Source organism: Podarcis erhardii, assembly GCF_964252035.2.
Source record: "Podarcis erhardii genome assembly, chromosome: 12".
NCBI lineage: Eukaryota > Metazoa > Chordata > Lepidosauria > Squamata > Lacertidae > Podarcis > Podarcis erhardii.
Genome location: NC_138513.1, coordinates 41,232,135 through 41,256,431, shown reverse-complemented (window position 1 = coordinate 41,256,431; position 24,297 = coordinate 41,232,135). Strand labels below are relative to the sequence as shown.

At 43.0% G+C, this 24,297-nt stretch overlaps 1 protein-coding gene across 5 annotated transcripts in view; it reads left to right on the top strand.

Moving 5' to 3' along the window:
- Positions 1 to 327: 327 nt before the first annotated feature.
- Positions 328 to 24,297, top strand: part of ULK4 (unc-51 like kinase 4) — a gene marked incomplete at its 3' end in the record, with an annotated part of 163,482 nt that continues 139,512 nt past the window's right edge. For 2 of the 5 annotated variants that reach the window (XM_081881892.1, XM_081881896.1), the window contains exons 1-16: positions 706 to 918; positions 3,165 to 3,310; positions 5,396 to 5,495; positions 6,118 to 6,257; positions 6,332 to 6,491; positions 7,399 to 7,500; positions 9,671 to 9,754; positions 9,947 to 10,022; positions 10,160 to 10,255; positions 10,692 to 10,813; positions 11,831 to 11,900; positions 12,007 to 12,109; positions 13,825 to 13,929; positions 15,400 to 15,460; positions 17,116 to 17,297; positions 20,959 to 21,005. In XM_081881892.1, coding sequence (XP_081738018.1) covers positions 3,173 to 3,310; positions 5,396 to 5,495; positions 6,118 to 6,257; positions 6,332 to 6,491; positions 7,399 to 7,500; positions 9,671 to 9,754; positions 9,947 to 10,022; positions 10,160 to 10,255; positions 10,692 to 10,813; positions 11,831 to 11,900; positions 12,007 to 12,109; positions 13,825 to 13,929; positions 15,400 to 15,460; positions 17,116 to 17,297; positions 20,959 to 21,005 — 1,586 coding nt within the window. In that variant the 5' untranslated portion in view covers positions 706 to 918; positions 3,165 to 3,172. The other 3 variants (XM_081881893.1, XM_081881895.1, XM_081881894.1) reach the window with 3 other exon arrangements.

Here is a 24,297-nt window from a genome sequence, read left to right as displayed (position 1 = left end):
CACCCCACTAGAGGTAGCAACACAACGAAACGTAAACACGGGAGGGTGTTGGCAAAGGGGGCTTAACCGCGGCAGCCCTCTGGGAGGACGGAAAGGCACGAAGGGCCAATGGTGAGGTAGAACAGGCTTCCTCAAACTCAGCCCTCCAGATGTTTCGAGACTACAATTCCCATCATCCCTGACCACTGGTCCTGCTAGCTAGGGATCATGGGAATTGTAGGCCAAGAACATCTGGAGGGCCGAGTTTGAGGAAGCCTGAGGTAGAAGCAAGCCTCGCACTACTCTTAATCTGTTCCCTCACCTGCGGCGGGAAGGCCGCAGCCGGGACGAGGGGTCCAATCCGTAAAGGCCAGGTTTCCATAGCAACAGAGGAGAACTCCGGCTTGCGCAGGGCGACGAACATCCGGGTACCCCTGATATGAGGGGGCGGATCTAACGCAGAGAGCGCGAGCCCAGGGTCTCTCTCTCTCTCTCTCTCTCTCTCCCCCCCGCCCCGCCCCAAACTCCCCTCAGACTGTTGTTTCCGGCGTCCTGTGCCGTATCTAAGATACTGAAGGGGCGGTTAGGACTAGCCCACACGATGGCCCAAAAGGGGGGGGGAGGAGAGAGGAGGAGAAGGTTCCAACCGCATCGTTTCTCAGAGAAGCCAGTTGACTGACGAATGACTTTCTCCCGGTAGAGTGTTACCCCAACCCTACGCGTCCCGCCGGGCGAGAACACCCGCTTTCCCTTCAGCCGGAAAGGCCTCAGAGTCACCCCCCCCCCTGCGAAAATGGAGCGGCCTGCGGGGGGCGGGGTCTCTCGCGGATTTCAGTTAACGGTTGCGGCAGAAGCGGCTCTCTGGCGCCCCGCCCCGCGCGCGCTCCTTTTGTGTTCTGAGCGGGGCTGGCGCGTCCTCCTTCCCTCGGAGGCGAGCAGGTAGTCCGTCTTCTCTTCCCTTCGAGGCGTTGCGGGATGAGGCCGCGAGCGAGCCGTGTCTTCCGCGCCCCTCAGCCCTTCCTTTCAGTGGGAGATGATATTATTATTATTATTATTATTATTATTATTATTATTATTATTATTATTATTACTTCGCCCGCCCATACGGGCTCCTCCCCGCGTGCCTCAGGGGAGTCGTTGGGGGCTGAGGGTGGGAGCTGCTTCCCTCAGCAAAGAGGCAGCGTCCGGAGGATTTAAACACGCGAGTGTTTTTTTGGTTTATTTTTTGCACTCAGCGGCCCATTCCGAGGAAAGGGTTAGAAATACGCCGCCCCTTTTGCCCTCACCTTCACCATCTTTCTCCTCCTCCTCTTGCCGCTTCTCCCCCTTCCTTTCGCAGAGACTCGGCGCCTCTAATAACTCTGTAACAGGCAGGCATTCAACAGGTGAAAATCCCTTGCTCTTGGGATTTCCGCGAGGGGGGGAAAAGAAACTTGCCCCGTGTTTCTCCCTATCTTTGTTTCTTCTTTTTTCCTTCTTCTGTTTACAGAACCGAAAAAAGAAACATTACAAACATCGAATTCAACATCCATATTCATTTTCCGACATAAACCTATTACATAATTGGCTAAATTAAAATATACCTAGGTTTCTCCCTGTCTTGTTAAGAAGTCCACCAAACGTAGCTGAAAGGGGATGGGGGGATTGCTACAGACTCTCTCACACACTGCTTTTTAAAAAAAAATGTTTAGGGGTACTCTCATTTTGACTCAAGAAAATCATCATTTTATAGTTCAAATTGGGGGAAATAAATACAGCAAATGGACAAAAGTACAAAGATTCAGAAAATGTTCAGAGGTGTGCGTACCCCCAGAAAAGCAGACTTACATATACACACACACACACACACATATAATATGTACACACACATATATATATAAGCTGCTTTTGCTGCAAGAGCAGCTTGCTTTCTAAAATATTTTGAACTCTTGAAATCCCTTTTCCCACATTTTTTAGTTTTATGCAAACATAATTACAATAAAAATAGCACCAGCCCTTTAATTAAAAGCCATCAGTTCTCAAAAGCCTGTTGAAACAAGAAAGTTTGCATCTGCTTGGGAGGGAGTTCCAGGGTCTGGGAGCACCAAAAAGGCAGTGTTGGTGATGATGATAATAATGTTTTTGTATATTTCCTAGGATCCATAAAGATTGCCGTATAATCTATCCCAAATTCAATTGGGTGTTGTAGACACTAATTCTCACTGTAACAGATCTATGGGCGTCCTGTAAAGTTTTCTGGCAAAACTTCATAGCTGATGGATATGGAGCCAAGAACAGAACTTGGCGCCACCAGGAACGACTTTTCTTGCAAGAGCAGCTTGTTTCTTTCAAAAATATCTTGAACTCTTGAGATCCCTTTCTCTTCCCACATTTTTTTAATTTATGCAAGTTCTTAACATGTAATTATAATCTAATGTATAATCTGCACTGCTAATTAGTTAATTCCCCCTATTCCAGAAGAGAAATATGTTAGTAAGTTACCTATATAAATAATCAACAATTAAAAATGGCATTTATTCTAGTCCTTTAGAAAGAAGGTACAGCTTATTCTTTGGTGATATGTCACTTTGTATACCATAAGTGTTACCTAGATTAAGAGTTCTCAGGCTCTCCTCATGAACATTAAAGTCATCATATGTAAAATACAGTGGATGCTCAGGTTGCGAATGTGATGCGTGCGGGATGCATGTTCGCAACCCGCAGCGTTTGCAACTTGCGCAGATTCGGCGCTTCTGCACATGCGCAAAGCGTGATTTAGCGCTTCTGCGCATGCGTGACCACCAAAACCCGGAAGTAACGTTTTCCGGTGCTTCCAGGTTTCGGCGGTCCGCAACCTGAAAAAACGCAACCTGAAGCGACTGTATAACTGTATTGTGTTGCTCAGGCTCCCTTAGTTGTAGGTTGTTGTGCATGTCAGGGATGAGAAACTGGTGGTCCTCCAGAAGTTGGCTCTGCTAGCTGAGGCAGATGGGATTTGGACTCTAGGTACCTCTTGAGGGCCACAGGTTCTGATTCTCTGGTGTAAGTTATTCTCTTAAAGACTATGTAAAACTACATGCCTAAAAACATTTTGTAGGTTATGCTATTCAAAAAATCAAGGTGTTCATTCTTATATTAAATTAGAGGAGTTTTCCTTTCATTGTGAGGTTTTAATTTTGTGGCTTTGATTTAATTTATGTATACAGATTTTATTATGGAGAACTTTATTTTGTATGAAGAGATTGGAAGAGGAAGCAAAACAGTTGTATATAAAGGCAGAAGAAAAGGAACTATTAATTTTGTGGCTATTTTGTGCACTGAGAAATGCAAGAGAGCTGAAATAACAAACTGGGTAAGAACTACATTGATTATTTTAGAAAGAGATGTAAATGAAATTATTCAACATATTTTCAGATACAAACGTGCCATCTGGTTGAAAAAGTCCACAATAATTTTGAACAAGATCCATGTTCCAAATAGCTGTACTTTAAAGGGGTTCTTTAGCAGAATCTAGAAACTTCTTTTTCCTCTTAAATTTTGGGTGTGCTCAGATTGAATAATTATGGTGGGTACCCTGAGTGTTCATTGTATGCTTTGTGACTGTTCCATAAGAAATACTTTGCATTCTGGAAAAATAATTCTGTGTAAATGCAACAACTGGTGACTTATATGAGGTAAACAGTCATTACATATACAGTGGTGCCCCGCAAGACGAACGCCTCGCAAGACGGAAAACCCGCTAGACGAAAGGGTTTTCCGTTTTGGAGGCGCTTCGCAAGACGAATTTCCCTATGGGCTTGCTTCGCAAGACGACAGCCCATAGGGAAATCTCCGGGACAGTGGGGAAGCGCAGCTCGTCTTCCCCGCTGTCCTCGGACCTCCTCCGAAGCCTGGCGGCGGGGCGGGGACACCTCCTCCCGCCGCCGGGCTTCGGAAGGATGCCCCGATGCCGGGCGGCAAGGCGGGAACGCCTCCCCCCGCCGCCCGGCATCGGAACGATGTCCCAAAGCCGAGCGGCGGGGCGGGAAAGTCTCCCCCCGCCGCCCGGCATCGGAACGATGTCCCAAAGCCGAGCGGCGGGGCGGGAACGCCTCCCCCCGCCGCCCGGCATCGGAACGATGTCCCGAAGCCGAGCGGCGGGGCGGGAACGCCTCCCCCCGCCGCCCGGCTTCGGGGCGGGAAAGCCTCCCCCCGCCGCCCGGCTTCGGGGCATCGTCCCGATGCCGGGCGGCGGGGCAGGAACGCCTCCCCCGCCGCCCGGCTTCGGGGCATCGTCCCGATGCCGGGCGGCGGGGCGAGAAAGCCTCCCCCCGCCGCCTGGCATCGGAACGATGTCCCGAAGCCGGGCGGCGGGGCCGCGAAGCCTGGGCGCGCTGGCAACTCTCCGCAAGGAGCGCTCCCGCTGCTTGCGGAGAGGTCCGCGAAGCCTGTCCTGGACCTCCTCTGAAGGCAGGCGGGGGGCAAAAGTCTTTGTCCCCCCTGCTTGCCTTCCCAGGGGCTTTTAAATCGCCCGGACAGCGGAGAAGTCCTCCGCTGTCCCGGGCGATTTTAAAATGCCGCCCGCCAGAAGAGGTCGGGGGAAGGCGGTTTCCATAGGAACGCATTAATTGATTTTCAATGCATTCCTATGGAAAACCGTGCATCGCAAGACGAAAAACTCGCAAGACGAAGAGACTTGCAGAACGAATTAATTTCGTCTTGCGAGGCACCACTGTATCTCTGGAGAATTCACTACAGCTGTAATTCATATGTGCTGGAGAAAGATGTAGCTGCTGTATTACAATAGTGTGAAGAGAGCTTGGCACAAAAACACGGCAACCCACAGGATTTTTGTGTGCCACAGTTTTGTCTGAACTGATTTGGCAATTGCTTAATCAATCCCTATTTTACTTAATTCTGAAAGGCTTTTGTCTTGGGCAGTTCTCTCTCTCTGAAATAACTCTGTTGGGGATGAGAAGCAAGAGTAATATATGGTATATATGGGTGGATTTGGGTCCATTTCACCTTTGTTACAAAGACTAATCAGGTTTGATCAAATGAAGTGTTCATGAAGGGCACTTTAAGGCAACTTGTGGTTTCAAAAAAAGGTTTTTAATTGACTAATCTCAAACTTTTTTTAAAAAATAGCTATAGGCCTTCAATGTTTTGTTCAATCCTTTTCTGTCTTGAAACTTCACAGTCTGTAAACCATCCATCACACCTTTTGTTTTGTACTTTTCTTGGAACATAATGAATCCACCCCAACATTTTTCACAAATGTATTAATCTATTACCATCCTCTTGTGTCTTTCCCATGGGGACCGGGGGAATTCTAGTCTGCTACATTGCTTTTTGCATAGACATCTTTTGAATTCCAACTTCTTAAGGGCTACTGTTCCATTTTGTGCCTGTCCCATCCTCAACCGAAACCAACTCAAATGTGGATAATCTGTTGCAGGTGCGCCTTACTCATGAAATTAGGCACAAGAACATAGTAACATTTCATGAATGGTATGAAACAAGCAATCACCTCTGGCTTGTGGTGGAATTGTGCACAGGTAAGCAGCTGTTAAACACAATGTTTTTTGGCCGTTGTTTCCCAAGGGCCATCTAGAGAAGCCTTGAGGGATGGATTTGGTCCCTAGACTCCCCACCTCCCATTTTACTAGGTCCAATCAAAATTTCACAAGTAGGAAGCTACCACAGAAAAGACATGTTCTCATATTGCTGCCAGTGCGATCGGGCCAGGATTGGTGTTATATGCTCAAGCAGGCTTGCCCTGGTGAGCAACCTGATCGCTGAATGCTGTGCCAGTGGAAGTTTCCGTACCATCATCAGAGGCAGCCCCAAGTATAATGTGTTGCAGTAATCTAACCTAGAGGTTACCAGATCATAGACAACAGTAATCAGCAAAAAATAAAACTTACTCCATTGGCTCCAGTGCCCCATTTTTAAATCTACACTTCAGGTTCAGTCGTTCTTTCTACCTCCAGCATCAGAGGCATTATGGCTCTGAATACTGCATGCTAGGAATCACAGGTGGGCAGTGTAGATCAAAGGTTTTGTATGCCTATTTTGTCAGAAAAAGCTTAAGGATAAAAATTTACATAGTACTACAGAGGTCAGTTAATTTGTTTTTTAGAAATACTTCATAGCAGAATATCCATAAATGCCTTACAGGTGGGTCACTGGAAATGGTAATTACTCAAGATGAATGTCTACCTGAGGTGGTTGTGAGAGAATTTGGTGTTGATTTGGTTACTGGACTCCATCATATTCACAACCTTGGAATTCTCTTCTGTGACCTTACACCTGGGAAGGTAAGAGGGAATGATTTCTGAAAGCAACTTAAAAAATATATATTCAAGAAATCATTAATTGATATACCTTACAGATTCTCCTTGAAGGACCTGGTACACTGAAGTTCAGTAACTTTTGCTTGGCTAAAGCAGAGGGTGAAAACTTGGAGGAATTTTTTGCTTTAATTGGAACAGAGGACGGAGGAGGTGATAGTGAGGAGAACTCAAGACAAAATCTGAAGAACAGATTCAGAGGTACATTGCAATATGTAAGAACAACAGTTGCAAAAGACAGAGTTGTAATTAAAATTGTGCAATGATTCTATTTTCTGAAACTTGAAATGGGAAACTAATTCAGTGATATCTTACCCTGCCTTATTGAAAGCAGTGATTCTACATTTGATAGATAGGGCATCTGTGACCCTCAGTATGTTGCTACAGCTTCCATCATTCTTCACCATTGGTTGTGCTAGTTAGTGACAGTAGTAACCTCTTAGGGTCCTTTCCTCAGTGCAAAGTCATACCAAGCAGTTATGTTTTCAAAGAGCTGAGTTGTGTGGCTATCAGTTTCATCAGAAAAATGCTGGGTGCCATATTACCCCAGTCTCCTTTCCTGAACTCTCCAGTTCTTCCACTTTGGGGTTACCTTCCTGCTGTTGTAAGGTGCAGGGCTAGACAAAATAGAGTGCACTCAGTCTTTGCTTTTATGCTTCTTCCTGGTTGCTTGTTACTCTGTGATTATTGGAGCTGCTCTGGGTATGTTTACTGTACCCTGTTACATTAGCAAAGATTTAGAAGAAAATCAGTCTGAAATTCCTTTGAGTACCCCAGAAATGAGTTTAAGATGAAAGCAGTAGTGGACACCAGAGTCGGACGCCACCAGCCAGTTGTATTACTGCTGTTTATCAGGAGGTATAAAGCGAGGGGTGAAGTCGGCATGGTGCAAATGGTGGAGCATATCCAGCACACTTGTTGCCAAGCTCCCCATGGCTTCATCTCTCCCCCTCTGCCTCCCAGTAAGCAGTAACATTACCAGCTGGAGATCAGATGAGTGATCCTACCCTGCAAGACCATCCACTATTGGATAAAAATGTTGGTGACTTTTGAAAGGATGTTTATTACAAAATCAGAGCAAATCACTATTCATGACTATATTTTGTAGGTACACTGTCATATATTGCTCCAGAAGTGATAGAAGGAAGCGACTTCTCTATAGCCAGTGATCTGTGGGCATTGGGCTGTTTGTTATATGAAATGTTTTCAGGTATTGTATTATTTATACTAACATGGTTAACATTACGTTACAATGTTAATTAGTGTTATAAATGCTAATACAATTCAGGAACATTAAGATGGAGCTGTTGTTCCATTTATGAACCTGTGTAGGTTCCTTTGCTATTAATAGAGCTGTGAACATCTAATTTGTATAGTCATTAATACAGTTACTTAGTAGAATAAGCAGTGAGACATGTGGCAAGACATTGAAATGTACTTTTGGATTAAAGATTATTGTGTCTAAGGAACTGAAATGTATGGAGAGGCAGGTAGAATTTAATCTCAGAATCAGACTAGGATAATCTCAGCCCTTGGTTTTTTCCCTTCGGTTAAGTTAAAGTTCTTGCTGCAGACCTTCTTCATTATAAATAAAATTTTAATGCTTTACAGTGGTGCCCCGCAAGACGAATGCCTCGCTAAACGAAAAACCCGCAAGACGAAAGGGTTTTCCGATTTTTTAGCGGCTTCGCAAGACAAATTTCCCTATGGGCTTGCTTCGCAAGACGAAAGCCCATAGGGAAATCTCCGGGGACAGCGGGGAACCCTCCTCCCACCGCAAGCCCCGGGAAGAGAGGAGAAGCGCTGCGTGCCTTCCCCTCTGTTCCCGGACCTGTCCTGAAGGCTTGCGGCGGGAGGAGGGCTTTCCTCCCCACCGCCAACATTCAGAATGCTGTTCTGAATGTTGGCGGTGGGGAGGAAAAACCCTCCTCCCACCGCAAGCCCCGGGAAGAAAGGAGAAGCTGCGCGCCTTCCCCTCTGTTCCCGGACCTGTCCTGAAGGCTTGCGGTGGGAGGTCCGGGAACAGAGGAGAAGGCGCACAGCTTCTCCTCTCTTCCCGGGGCTTGCGGTGGGAGGAGGGTTTTTCCTCCCCACCGCCAACATTCAGAACAGTATTCTGAATGTTGGCGGTGGGGAGGAAAGCCCTCCTCCCGCCGCAAGCCTTCAGGACAGGTCCGGGAACAGAGGGGAAGGCACGCAGCGCTTCTCCTCTGTTCCCGGACCTGTCTTGAAGACTTGCGGTGGGAGGAAGGTTTTCCTCCCCACCGCCAACATTCAGAAGGCTGTTCTGAAGGCTGGCGGTGGGAAGAAAAGCCCTTCTCCCCCGCCAGCCTTCAGAAGAGTTCCCCGCAGGGCTCTCCAGGCTGGTCTGAAGGCGGTCTCCCTAGGAACGCATTAATTGATTTTCAATGCATTCCTATGGGAAACCGTGCTTCGCAAGACGAAAAACGCGCAAGAAGAAAAAACTTGTGGAACGAATTAATTTCGTCTTGCGAGGCACCACTGTATTTCATATTCATGTAAATCACTTAGACAGTTATTTTTATCACGTGACTTATAAATTGTGTTAAATACATAAAAGTAAAATAAATAAAATGAACACTCTGATTAAATTTCAAATCATATCCCAAGTGACTGTTCGGCTACAGTAGGTAGTCATCATAACCCACTTTGCTGGTCTATGGTTGGTCTTCTGTGGACCTTTGTTGTATGATAGTGAAGAGTGGCTGCTGCAGCCACAGCATTTCAGAGTGGGGATGGAAGAAGATGATTAACTGACAATCTGTTAGGGCCTAACTGAATGATATGTGAGTAATTTGTGATTTCATCTTCTGACATTAACTTTTTAGCTCTCCCCACCCCCCCAAAAAAGTTGTCTTCCGCCAGTAGGTCAAATAGTATAGGTTTTTTTGGTGGGTGGGTGTTTAAACTATGAGAATGGCACAGAGGAAAGATTCCCCTACCTCTTCTTGCTTCTGCCCAGATCCCTTTCAGGCCTTCCTGTGGCTGCTTTTTCTTCCCAAAGGAAATGTCTCGGGATGTGATCTCAGATCTTCTGCATCTTGATTATTTTGACCCCGCCCCCCATTGTATATATTTTTATGAATTATAGGTGTAACTCAGTGTTTCTTGCTGTCAAGAGCCTTAAGCAAAACAGATGAAAAATTCCAGTTTTTAGAAATCAATTGGTATAATGCTGCCAATTTTCTATTATTATTATTATTATTATTATTATTATTATTATTATTATTATTATTATTATTATTATGTTCTCTTAAATCGACTTGTAATAACTCTTGGCTCATGCAAATAAAATTATTATTTAAATGTTCTGATGCTTATTCAAGTTTTACTGAAATCTTATCTACTTATGTTTCTAGGAAGACCTCCGTTCTTCTCCAACAGTGTTACTGAATTAGCAGAACAGATTTTACATGAAGATCCTTTCCCACCTACACAGCAAGGTATTGTTCCTTAGATAAATGATGGTGAAAATAATTTTAAAAGTTTATAAAATAGGACAAATGAGTGAATGATTCCTTTCATTCCCTCCTTAAGAAGTTAATATATGAATTCTTTTATGTTGCTGTTTTTAGATTTTGGTAGTTAGTAGAATCATATTTGTTTCAAAATAGAATAGTTTCATTATCTTACAGGATCAGCACCTCTAGAACCATCTTCAGACTTCCTTAACTTGGTTGATTCTTTACTTCAGAAGGATCCTCAGAAGAGGTAAAATTATGATTTGAAGATCTGGCTATTTATTAATGATACACACTGATTAAAAAAAATCAAATCTAGAAGTTTGTGGAATTTAAATTGGTACTGTATGAGAGGATTGTATGTGTATTTTCCTATTTTATTTAAAGATTGACTTGGGCCAAGCTGCTGCAGCATCCTTTCTGGAAAGATGCTTTTATCCAAATTCCCAGTGACACGATCTCCAGCCAAGAAACAAGCTCCAGGTACAGTAGACTCAGTTTAAAATTAATTTGGAATTTGGAATTCTGTTGCTTAACAAACTTATTGTGAGAAGGATGTATGCATGAGGCTAAAGATTTCTGACAAAGTGGGTTCTGTCTCTTGAATACTTTTGCCACAACATGGCTAGTTTTTAAGATGTCACAAGATTCCCTCTCTTTGCTGCAACAAAGCAATATGGCTTCACCCTTGGCTATAGCCCTGTTTTTAGAGAGCTGCTGTCCTGCAACCCATTAGCAGTGTAGCTGATTTCCTTGGACAAGAAAAGTGGAACATAAATGAATTTTTTTAAAAATTGCTTGTCTATATATAAATAAGTAAAAAGATAATTTTGCAGTTGTTTAAGGATCTGACCGGAATAAAATGCAGAGAAATTTGCATTGCCTGCGAAGCACATTTCATTGTCAATTGTTTGAACAGCAGGAAAAAAGCTGAACTGCTTGAACCTGGAGAGTCTGAGATTCAGTTAGAGTGTAAAAGCCTCCCAGACATAGTGTTGCCAAGAACAGAAAACAATCAACTTAACAGATCTTTCAAGCTGGGTAAGATTGCACCTTCGTTTCATGTATTGGTTCAGGAATTGGGAACTGTTTTGGTTTCTTGAGCCAGATTCTTACCAAAATAGACCTCATGGGCCAAATTTGACAGGTGGATGGGGGCCACTTACCTGCTAGTCACTATTATGATAACACATGATTGACAGGTGTGTTGTCCTGCCCACCTGTTACAATGACCTGTGCAGAGTCCTGTCAGGACCTGGGGAACCACTGCAGAAGTGACTTGTTAGCCCTATTGCTTGGCACTTCCCAAAGCAGCAAACATGGGGCTAGCAAAGAGATTCCTTTTCCATCTTTATGGGGCATGGGGACAAGGAAGCTGGTATTCTATAGGCATCCACTGTGTGCAAGAGAGGTCCATCTCACTGCTGATGTAAAAAGTCGGTTTCTTCCCCCTGCGTTTCACAGATCAGCTGAGAAAAAGGCTTTTTCTCCCACACAGAGTAACTTGAATAGCAGTTATTTATGTCAGTGCAGGTTCATGGAGGGCTAGTGGAAAGCGTGGGGGCAAGAAGAGAATGAACAAAGGGCTAAGAAGAGGGGGTGCAGAGTGAGAGATTCAAAAGCACCTGCCAGGAAATTACATTTGTTAGTCCTGATTGAGCAATTGACAGGTGGGTGTTGGTTAATGAAAACAGCTTTGGGGGCGACCATGTACAGTCGTACCTTGGATCCCGAACGCCTTGCAAGTCAAACGTTTTGGCTCCTGAACGCCACAAACCCAGAAGTGAATGTTTCAGTTTGCGAATGTTCTTTGGAACCCAAACATCCAACGTGGCTTCCGTGGCTTCTGATTGGCTGCAGGATCTTCCTGCAGCCAATTAGAAGCCGTGTCTTGGTTTGCGAACATTTTGGAAATTGGACGGACTTCTGGAATGGATTCTGTTCGACTTCCGAGGTACCACTGTAATGTAAAACTGAGAACTAAAATGCATGCTTGAAACATTACAATTGTATACATAGTTCATGCCGGTAAATAGTTACAATATTTTCTTTGTCAAGAAAATCCAGAAGAACTACGCCCTAAAAGTGCTGTTGATGGTGAATCAAATGAATCTATATTTCTACTCAGGTATGAAGACAGCACAACACTTTTAAATGAAGTTGTTGAAAATAATTCAGATAATTTGCATTTTAAGTATTCAGTTTTATATAAACATGTGTATATTGTCTTTCAGTTCTCGACCCACCCCTAGAACTACCACCACAGTGGAAATAAGCAATGCTGCTGTTCTAGCTACAAATTCCGCACACACATCATCTCCAAGTCCTTCAGCAAAGGTGAGTGTAGTTTGAAGGAAACGGAAGCAAGAGACTGAATTCCATATGACTGCTATAGAAAAACAGAAGAGGAAGAGCTGTCAAATCACAACTAGGAAAAAATTGCATTACTGAAGCCAAGGATGGTGAGAAAATAATTGACAGTGTCAGAAGAGGCACACAGATTGAGAAGAGTGAGGATGATGATGAGGCCCTTATATTTAACTAGAAAACAGCAATTGATAATTCCTGTTAAAACTAGATTTGGTGGAATAAATTACCGTATTTTTCGCTCTGTAGGATGCATTTATTCCCCTCCAAAAATGAAGGGGAAATGTGTGTGCATCCTATGGAGCGAATGCAGGCTTCAGGCAGCTATCCACAAGCCTTTGGAGCGTGGCAGGAGTTCCCGCCGGGCTCAGAAGGCTTGCGGACAGCAGCAAGCTCCAGGAGCGAAGGCGAGGTTGTGCGCAACCTTGCCCCCGCTCCCGGACCCGTTCTGGGGTTGGGGGAAACTCAGGCTTCCCCCGCCCCAGCCCTGCGGCTAAAAATGAAGCCAAGACAGCTAGCAGGATCCATCCCACTTGCTGTCTTGGCTTCTTTGCTCTTTGAATTTTTATTCTTTATTTCCCCCCCTAAAATCAAGGTGCGCCCTATGGTCCGGTGTGCCCTATAGAGCAAAAAACACGGTAAACAGAAACTAGTGATGGAGATTATCAGAGAGTTGAAGGCAAAGAAGCAGTAGCACAGCCCAATCTTAGTCCTTTGTACAGAAGGAAATCTCATTTATTTCAGAGGGGCTTATTTCTAACTATAAATGTTTAGGATTCTGTAATGGATGCTGTAGGTGAGCTCCTGTCGCCTTGTCCCAGCTCCTGCCAACCTAGCAGTTTGAAAGCATACCAGTGCGAGTAGATAAATAGGTACTGCTGTGGCAGGAAGGTAAATGGCGTTTCCGTGCACTCTGGCCTCCATCAAGGTGTCCCATTGCACCAGAAGCGGTTTAGTCATGCTGGCCGCATGACCTGAAAAGCTGTCTGTGGACAAACACTGGCTCAGCCTGAAAGCAGAGATGAGTGTTGCACCCCATAGTCTAATTCGACTGGACTTAACCATTCAAGGGTCCTTTACATTTTTTACTTTTAGTATAAAAGTTGCACCCTCAATAATCTTTGAAGTAGAAGTGTGATGGGATGGTAGCACGAAGAAAAAAGGAAGTATATTTGTTCCAGCCTGAAAACTATGTTATATGATGAAGAAGAGAGAATATAACAAAAGGGAAGAATGAGGGCTTATAAAACAGAAGGTGGTGGAGTAAAGTGTGGAAAAAATGAAGCCGTTGAATGAAACAAGCAAGAATACTGAAGGATCAGAATATATTTACAGTGGAATATATCTGAGTGATTTTTTTTACATAACAAGCAAATTATTGCATAAGATTATGATAGTGTTCTTGTACATCAGGAAATGGTAAGAAAAAATTCAGCTGTTTAATTGATAGGTCCTAATGTACTTTTCTAGATAATGGGATTCATTACTTTCACACATATCTCAAGAATCAATATTGTCACTCCAGGAAACCAATGAATTAATTCTACTGCCTGCATTAATATCTTTTGGAGTTGACAAGGAAGCCTTCTGGTGCCTTTTAATAATAAATGCAGGAGTTGCACAATGTTTGCTGTGTTTAAAATATATGTCATTGTAAATACTACTATTATTTGCTTATATTCTAGGATAAAAACAGATGCTGCAGCCAGCAGGATATAGAGTCCAAGGTGAAAGAGCTTATCTTCTTGGAGTCTGACCTTATTGTCACCCCTGTAATTGATAATCCAAAGGTACTATTTGAACTTACCATACATTACTTTTCAAATAATATGTTCAGGAATTTATAGTGTTTTTTGTTATCCGTTGCACTAGCTCAGTCGGCAGAGAGTGAGACTCTTAATATCAGGGTTGTGAATTGAACCCCATGTTGGGCAAAAGGTTTCTGCATTGCAGGGGTTTGGACTAGATGACCCTCTTGGTCCCTTCCAAATCTACAATTTTATGGTTCTACAGGGATTAATCTTCAACTATTTTACTCCCACCTAGTGGCCATACCTGCTTCCTGCAGGTTTACACTAAATTGTTATGCTAAGCAAATGGACAATTTTTGTATCAGTTGATAGCACTCACATTAATGCAAGCCTCGATACCAGCAGTCACAAACTATTTTTTCTCTGGGGGCACAGTTGAAATTTTGAGAAGGTGTTGAGGGCAACCAGTCAGAACACAGCTATTTTTGGTATAACACAAAATGGCTGCCACCACCAAAAGAACAGAAAAAGAAGATAGACAGGAACATAAAATGGTTCAAATATGGAAAAACATAGTCATTTTATTTTTGTTAACACGATACGTTTGAAAAACCACCTTTTCCATTTACTGTTAAGTTTTGGTGGTTGTCTGTTGCTGCCGTGGATTAGAGCTAGAAAATAAAAGCTAACTGAATAAGTCAAAGAACCTAGAATCAAGAATAGTGTTTTCGTTTGTGGTAATTAGGTTTTTAAATAGCCTTGGGCAAAATGACAGGTTCAGGTATATTGGATCAGATATGGCATTGCATATTCACAAAAGGTCTGGCTAAAACAAACTGTCAAAACGTAGGTGAGAATCATTACAATATATACGGTAAGTGGTATTGACTCTATATAACTTGTTAAGAATATACCAAAAAAGGCCACAGATCAGTGTTGGAGGTAAACTCAAAATATGGGCCTCCCTGAAAATTAACTTGTTTTGGAAAAAGTTAACTATACTTTGTTCACATTAACTGTATTATTTAGGTTATACCCACTGTGGAGAACCCAATTAAATCTGGCACAGGTTCCAGTTTGGCCTATGAGACCATTCCCCGGAAATCAATCCCACCCTTTGCCATATATGCCATCAGGTGTGGGGCAGATATGGATTTGGCTACAAAGGAATATTTGAGAACTTCATGTTTGCTCCCAGTTGTTCCTTTGCATGTGGGGTTCCCTGTCAGTGCCATTGAGCTATTAACACAAACAGGGAACTCCACTGGAATTGGCTTCACTGAGGAGTTTCTCCATTTTGAGGAAGTGTTTTGGAAATCAGTCTGCTTTCTTTGGTACCTTGTTCAGTGACTTCCTACTCGTCATTAAGTTTGTGTATTTATAGCTGAAATATTGACAGCTCATCGTTTATTATGATAGAAAGTGTTTTATTTGAGGAGAGGTGCATAGTTTACCCTTGGTCTATGAGATGTTCAGAATTGCCTCAAGTCAAACAATTTTTTTTCTCAGATAGTGAAGCAACCACCAGTGAGATTTGACGTGAAAACTTTACACGTACCAGCACATTCAGGTACAGTTTGCAAAAGTAATTATAGGCAACTTGCCATTTACAAGAAAATATTGTTCTTTGATACTCAAAAATGTCTTAGCATTCATTTAACACTGTTGTTCTCATGTCTGTGTGTTTTACATCTACTCCCAACTCTCACAAATGTTGATATATAGGATGCATGCCCAAGCAAAAAGGGACAGCTGCTATAATTAATTGTCATTTTAAATTATACTGAGCATAGTTTTGAGATCACAGCTGTATGTGTTGTTGCAGACCATGTTTGGCATGCTATATTTTTGGCTCACAAGGAACAGTGTAACAGGACCAGAGTAATAATCCAATTCAACATAAGCTAGCAAAAAAACTAGTTTTTTCACAACGTGCCGTATTTTTCCGTCTATAATACGCCCCCATGTATAAGACACCCCCTATTTTTGGGGACTCCGGTTTAAGAAAATGGGAGATCTATCCATGTATAAGAAGCCCCCCAATTTTGGACATTATTTTTTAGGGGAAAAAACCCTAGTCTTATACACGGAAAAATATGGTAATTTTATATATGCCTAGGTGGAAGGAAGCTCTATTGAGTTTTGTTGGACTTATTTCTGTTTCTAATACAATTGCAACCATAGTCACTTATACCTCTATTTTATGCTTTTCTCAAATGATTATGGGTCAGGTGACCTTGTCACACTGTGGTGTGTCCTGCATAATATATTTATACCTAAAGCACATAGTCTAAAACACATTTAGAGGGTAGATTCTTATTGATCACTTACCATCACTAAGTTTTATAAAACAGTGATGCTGCTCCAGTAGCTATTGCAGCATGCTTTTAGTACTATATTAAGCTGCTGTTTATAGAAACAAAAGATCACTATCAGCATACTAATTTTCTTCCTGAGGAGCACTTCCTTATGCGCTATTTAGAAGCATTGTCAAGATTTTCTGCTATGTGGATTTGAGCCAAAGTTTTGGGGATCTTGTGACAAGTCAGATCCTTTCTTTGTTTTGCTTCCTGCCTAAAGGCAAGTCTGGAATAATAGTATATCTTCTTCTTGTTGTTTCTTTATTTTGCATACCACAATTCATCTGAAGATCACCGGGGGGGGGGGGTGTGCTTCACAACGTAAAAATACAAAACAAGAACGCAAAATACGTTACAGAAAACAGAAACAAACCAATAACCCCCCACCACCACAAACACATTTAAAAGGCCGTAAATGGTTTAATCAACCAAAGCCCTGGTTCTTGAGAAACATTGTCATCTGGCTCCCAGAGAGATATATGAAGGAGCCAGGGTCTCCATGGGGAGAGCATTCCACAGATGGGGAGCCATCGTGTTGCCACCTTTCAGAACTCTCATGAAGAAGTCACATGAAGAAAGACCTCAGATGATCACAGGGTGCAGGTTGGTTCATTTGAGGAAAAGCGGTCCTTGAGGTATTGTGGTCCTGAGCTGTTTAAGGCTTTATAGGTCAAAACCAGCACTCTAAATTGGGCCCAGAAACTAACTGGCTGCCAGTGCAGTTGGGCCAGAACATACATTGTATGTTCACAACAAGCTTTTTCAGGGGTTCGAGTAGGGAGAAAGAACTATACTATGTTTCAGTATTGGGTCTTGGAAATTATATTCATAACAAGTGCTCTTAAAACATTATTTTTCTTTCCAGCTGAGAAATTGTTGATACTAAAAGAAGATGACTGGAATGACTTCTTACACCAAGTATGTCAGCTGACTGACTCCCCAGAGAAGAGCACAGGGGCAGCCAGAGTTAAACTGAATTTACTTTGCTACCTCTGCACTGTTGTTGGCAATAAGGAAGTAGCCACTAAGTTAATCAGCACACAGCTGGTAAGTAACACTGCTAGAGCCCACAAGCTGACATGCCAGCAAATATGGCAAAAGTCAGCTACCTTTTGCTAGGGTGCATTTCATTGGTATTTTAAGAAACTAAGGCTGCAATCGTATGTACACATACCCATGAATGAGCCCCACTGAACACAGTGAAACTTACTTTTGATTAAAAAAGCCTAAGACGATACTGTAAGAAGAATTAGTGCATAACAAGAATGAAGAACGTTAACGTTCTAATCGCTGTTGTTGTTGTTTAGTTGTGTCCAGCTCTTTGTGGCCCCATGGACCGGAGCATACCAGGCACTCCTGTCTTCCACTGCCTCCTGCAGTTTGGTCAAACTCACGTTGGTAGCTTCAAGGACATTGTCCAACCATCTCGTCCTCTGCCGTCCCCTTCTCCTTGTGCCCTCCATCTTTCCCAACATCAGGGTCTTTTCCAGGCAATCATCTCTTCTCATGAAGTGGCCAAAGTACTGGAGCCTCAGTTTCAGGATCTGTCCTTCCAGTGAGCACTCAGGGCTGATTTCCTTCAGAATGGTTAGGTTTGATCTTCTTTCAGTCCATGGGACTCTAAAAGAGTCTTCCAGCACCATAATTCAAAAGTGTCTAATCATACTTCTGGATGAAGCATTGTATACATTGATTGTGTGCAGGCTGCCAAATGACTTTGATTATTTGGGATGGATAGGTTGAACAAGGATTAGAAATACTAAAATCATCACTGCATTCCTAGATCCTGGCTTAAGTATGAGGTAAGGGGTGTAGGCTGGACACGGGTGGCACTGTGGTCTGAAAAATTTAAAAGCAGCCTAAATAAAGCAGAAAACCTGGTACGACAAAAAGGCCAGAGTAAGAACTTTTGAACCCAATAGTGAAGTGCTTCTGTTGAGACCAACCAAAGGAAATAAAATGCAACTAGCATGGGAGGGACAGTACAAAATCGTGTCCAAAATGAGTGAGGTAAATTACATAATCCAACAAGGGGAAGAAGGGGGTAAGGTGGTTCATGTGAACATGTTAGAGCCTTATCTTAGACCAGAAGGCTGGACACTATGCAATACGTGAAGATCCAGTCGAAGCCGATATAACATGCTGGGAAGGGAGAGGGGAGCAACTGCAATCTACAAGAAATAAAGGTAGCTCCTATGTTAACCCTTAATCAGCAGGTGGAGGTTAAACAGATCCTACAGGAATATAGGGAAAATTTCAGTAATTCTCCAATTAGAGCTAAGGGCGGTTGTACATCATATCGACACCGGGGATGCCAAGCCCATTGCTGTAAACCTCTATAGGATAACTGGAGAGTATGTGGGGAATGTTAGCAATGAGGTAAGGGAGATATTGAAGGCAGGGATCATAACCCCTTCAGAAAGTCCCTGGGCAGCACCCATAGTGTTGTTAGACAAACCTGATTGATCTATCAGATTTTGCCTGGATTATAGAAAGCTGAACCATGTTATTAAAGCAAATGCATATCCAATGCCATGTTTAGATGACCCGATCGAAGCTATAGGCCAGTGTCATTACATCACCTGCCTAGACTTGACAAAGGGATACTATCAAGTAAAAATGGACCCTAGGGACCAGGAGAAAACTGCGTTCAGAAATCCCTTAGGGCTGTTTGAGTTTAAAGTAATGTCCTTTGGCTTAAAGAATGCACCAGACACTTTTCAGCGACTGGTGGACAAAATCCTGAATTAATTAAGAGGGTTCACAGTCGCTTATTTAGATGATATTGCTGTGTACAGTTCGACTTGGGATAAACACAAAGAGCACTTAGGGTTAGTGCTATAGCGAATTAAAGAGGCAGGCTTAACCATCAAAGCTAGCAAATGCCAGATAGGGGGCTCGACAATTCAATACCTGGGACACATGGTGGGAGGAGGAGTGATGAAACCTTTAGAGACGAAGGTAGAAGCCATTTCAAACCAGCCTACCCCTACCTCCGAGAAGAAAGTCAAAGCTTTCCTAGGACTAGCCGGTTATTACCGAAAATTTATTCCAAAATTTAGTGAGTTAGCAGCACCTTTATCAACAGGGAGAGAAGGACAACCTGCATCCGATCACCTTCATAAGCATTGTAAATACAGTGGTGCCCCGCAAGACGAACGCCTCTCAAGACGGAAAACCCGCTAGACGAAAGGGTTTTCCATTTTGGAGGCGCTTCGCAAAACGAATTTCCCTATGGGCTTGCTTCGCAAGACGAAATGTCTTGCGAGTTCCTGCGGGTTTCCCCCCCTTTTTTCTCCCTTTTCCTAAGCCGCTTATCAGCTGATCCGCTGATAAGCCGCTTAACAGCTGATCCGCTAAAAGCCGCTAATCCGCTAAGCTGTCAATGGGCTTGCTTCGCAAGACAAAAAAACCGCTATACGAAGAGCCTCACGGAACGGATTAATTTCGTCTTGCGAGGCATCACTGTACTTCCAAGAGAAAGACATCTTTCGACTGTCGAGAAGGAATGCCTTGCCATTATGTGGGCATTACAGAAACTGAAGCCGTACATCTGGGCCAAACTTTTATTTTATGTACTGACCATTCACCCTTGCTGTGGCTGAGAACAATGAAGAATAACAGTAAGTTGATGAGGTGGGGCCTATTGCTTCAAGACTTTAATTTTACAATTAAAAACGTGAAAGGGTCCCTGAACACTGTTGCAGATGCCTTATCAAGAAGACCTGCTGTTGAAGGTTAACCAGTGCACTGTTATAATTTTTCTGTAGTTAACTGAATACCTAAGATGTATCAGGATTTATGTATAAATGTATATTTTGCCAGAACAAAGTAATTGATGTACCAATGTTACATGAGATGTGAAGGGTATAATAACAGGTTAGTAAATGTTTATTTGCATTAGATATGTAATGCTGATTGATCAGGAGAATAACTAGGTTAAGTTATCCATCCTGAGTCAATCTTCTTAAGGGGGGAGGTATGTGCCCTCAAATGTGTGTGACATCATACTGGGTTCATAGGGAAAGGGTTAACTAATTGTAAAATGACTAACCAGTGGGAACCCAGGGGGCAGAGTTAACTGTGTATAAGGTTGAAGCACAGAGGGGATTTTTGGGAGGAGTTAAGAGTTGTTGAGAAGACAGTCTGGAGTTAGAAGAGTCAGATAATTAAAGTCTTTGGGTTGAGCTAGTCTGGTGGGAGAGAGTGAATTTGTTAAGAGGGGTCAGTCAAACAGTTGAGATAATCAGTCAGAAGGTATTAGGAAGGTATAGGCCAGTAAAGAAACTAAAGTTAAGATACTGACAGACATATTATCTGAGAAACCATAAACTTGTTAACGTTTGTAAAATAAACTTGTTTCTTTTGGTTCACTTTTAACAACTGACTGGACTCAGTGTTTTACCAGAGAGTAACTGGTTGGTGGCAGCGGGGAAGCGAGCACAGTGGTGGCACAGGGATCAATAGACCATTAGACGTGCAGGGACCCTGTGTGATCGCCACACTAACCTTCTGCAATATATACAACAACAAAGGTGCAATAGAAAATTGAGTCCCATAACAAATAAAGACCAGTCATTTTTTGCAATGTCTTTGCGCTTTGTAGGTAAAACTATTAACCCTAAATATGCTATACTTTTTGGTGGTGAACTAAATCACAGTGATTAATTTTGTACTTTTTTGTGTGTTTATTTATTTTATAATCTAGTTCCCTGCACTACTGCAACAGTTGCGGATAGCTCCAAACTGGGACATGTAAGTGACAACTAGCATGTGTCTGGGTATCTTCAAAAATTGGCCACAAACCTGCCTCTGCTGAGTTCATGCAGGAGAACAAACCACACACTGTGCAAAGGATCAAGGAAAGGCACATACATTTCCTTCATTCTGGTCTGTGAATAGGGTAAGCTTGCTACCAAAGCAAGGACTGCCCCCCAACCCTGTCATACAAGAACCTGGGCCTTGGCTCCTGCATGTGGTCTGTTATTGTCTGGAGCAGAAATAGTATCTTCCATGACACAATCTAGCAGTGGTAGGCTGATAGTTGATTGAGAAGAGTCCAGGAAGGGCTCATTTACCGTATTTTTTGCACCATAACACTCACTTTTTTCCTCCTAGAAAGTAAGGGGAAATGTCTGTGTGTGTTATGGAGGGAATGCCTGAGGGGGGATCTGCTGCAGTCGTGAGCAGAGGATCCATGGTTCCCCTTCCTTCCCTCCTCCGTGGCTCGCTTTGAAACAGCAAAGCAGGAGAAGAGCCACTGAGTGGGGAGGAGAGAGGGACAGAGAGCCTGCTTCTTTAAAGAAGCAAAGTGGGAGAGGAGAGGAGCCGCTTACACTCGTGTAAGCGGCTCCTGTCCGGTTGGTTCCTTTAAAGCAAGCAGGCTCTCTGTCCCTCTCTCCTCCCCACTCAGCTCACTAAATAGCATCAAAGTTTTCAGCTCGCTAAGCCGGGGATGAGCGGGGAGGAGGGAGAAAAGCAGAGCCTGCTTGCTTTAAAGGAGCAAAGCGGGAGAGGAGAGGAGCCTCCTCCCCTTATACCCCTCTTCTTCATTATTGGCAGCATCCTTCTCCACCCACCCCACACATGTTCCTTGTCCCTTGAGTGCTTTTCCTTCCCTCCCCACTTAAAACGTGGTTACAAAGCACAGATCCACATGGATCCTCAGGATTTTTGCACTGGGTCACCCCAAATTCACCATCAGATCACATAACATGTCCATGGCTACTTCCTGCACCAAAAAAATCACGCACCCACTGTTGCCTGGGGCTGCAGTGGTACAAAAACGTGGTTACAAAGCATGGATCCACATGGATCCTCAGGATTTTTGCATTGGGCTACTCCAAACTCACTGTCAGATCACATGTCTGGCCACAGCATGAACCACAAAAATCATACATCCACTGTTTCGTTTAGAATATTTTTTTTCTTGTTTTCCTCTAAAAACTACGTGCGTGTTATGGTCGGGTGCGTGTTATAGAGCGAAAAATACGGTACTTACTGAGAAACAGTGGGTTAACAAATGAATATGTGTAGGCTTGTTTACAGTGGCCTTACTTGACAGGTTCTCTGAATCACTCTTCATATCTCTATTTAACTTTGTGGTAAGTTTTCCAGTCCCCAACTGGAGACAGTGTCCTGAAAGTTTACCTCTCTCAGCACTGTCTTTGAATACAAAAGGCAGGGTTGTGTCTGCTTTTTGTGGTTCTTCAGAATTTTAGAAGGCTGTGTGTATACCTTGACAGTTAGTACTTTGCAAATGTTTACTATGACAGAGAAACTTGTAAAGCTTATTTAAAGCAAAACAGTTCAACTAACGCATGTCTAATTGAAATTAGTGGAGATTATGGCAGCAGTGCTTGGTGAAATGCACTCTTTGTGGTATATTATTACTATTATTTTGTTATTTATATGCCAACCATTTGACTGGGTTGCCCCAGCCACTCTGGGTGGCTTCCAAGAAATTAAAACATCAAACATTAAAACCTTCCCTATACAGGGCTGGCTTCAGATGTATTCTAAAAGTCAGATAGTTTTTCATTTCCTTGACATCTGACAGGAGGGCGTTCCACAGGGCAGGTGCAACTACCAAGAAGACCCTCTGCCTGGTTCCCTGTCACCTCACTTCTTGCAATGAGACAACTGCCAGAAGGCCCTCGGAGCTGGACCTCAGTGTCCGGGCTGAATGATGGGGGTAGAGACGCTCCTTCAGTTATCCAGGGTACTGAATATTTGCCATATCTACCATTAAAATACAAATATTTTAAGGCAGAGCTTTCCAAACATTCATGTTGGTGACACAGTTTTTAGATATTCATCATTTCACACACAGTACAGTAATTCAGTTTTACTAGCAAACTAGAGGTTAAACTAACCCTTTTCCAGCCCCGGGAGAAGAGCAGGGAGCATTTGTGCGACACACCTACACACTGCAGCCAACACACTGACGTGTTGTGACACACAGTGTGGAAAGCTCTGATTTTAAAGAGTCAAGGATTAGTTTGACTTGCTAATCTTCATTATTTAATTTTAATTGTCTAAATAACAGGAAAGGAGATATACTATATTTGTTCGTTAAAGTACTTAAAATACTGTTAAGGTTTACATTATATATACGTATATCATGCTTGAGAGTGACAGGAATGGTGTGTGACTGGAGGCCAGCACTCAGCCACTTTCCTGGTAGCTCTCTTCCTGCCTGCGCTGACCGTGCTGCATTGCAGAACCTGTAAAAAAGAAGAAAAATAAGAGGAAAAGTTAGAATTAGGACAGAGAGAAATAAAACTGGAAGTAATTCAGGAGAGGCCAAAGGAAGCGCTTCTTTATGCTACATGTTTCTAGAATTCACCACAAAATGTCGTGCTGGCACACAACTGGAACAGAATACATGGGGTAACTTTTGATAGACTGTACAGTTTCGGACTGCAGGCAAAGGAATGCTTGTGCTTCCAGATATGTTAAGAGAAACCTGCCAGCAGCTGTAGCATGAACATGCTCTATCTCACAGTCTGATGCTGACATAATTTTGTAATGTTATGTAACTTCTCATTCTTAGTGGGAAGCAATAAGGAGGGCTAGAGGCAGGGTTTTGGAGAGAGGAAGAGACTCTTACCCCAAAAGAATCATTCAGCTATGTCCACCTGTCAGATACAAGGGCTGTTATTTAGTGAATAATTTCTACAAAATAATTGTTGATTGAAACGGATTTATTTCCCCAAATTTGTTAAATACCGGTATGTTTATATGGAAAAGAGAATATTAGAATATATTGAAATCTGATAGTACTGTTCTTGAATGTGCATTGAATTTCCTGTCTGCTGCATAGCCTTCTCTATTCACTGTTCAATCTCCTTTGCTGGCTGCTTTTCTGTAATTTTATAAAACAGAGTAAGTGAACCTCAAGTGTTCTATCATAATGCCCTTTGCTGGCTACTTTTGCAAATAGCTGTATTGCATTACTCTTCTCACCCCCACTCCACAAGTAAGATCCTTGTATATCCCTATCACCACTGTGAGTGAAAAATAAGTTGGACATTTTTTAACAGGA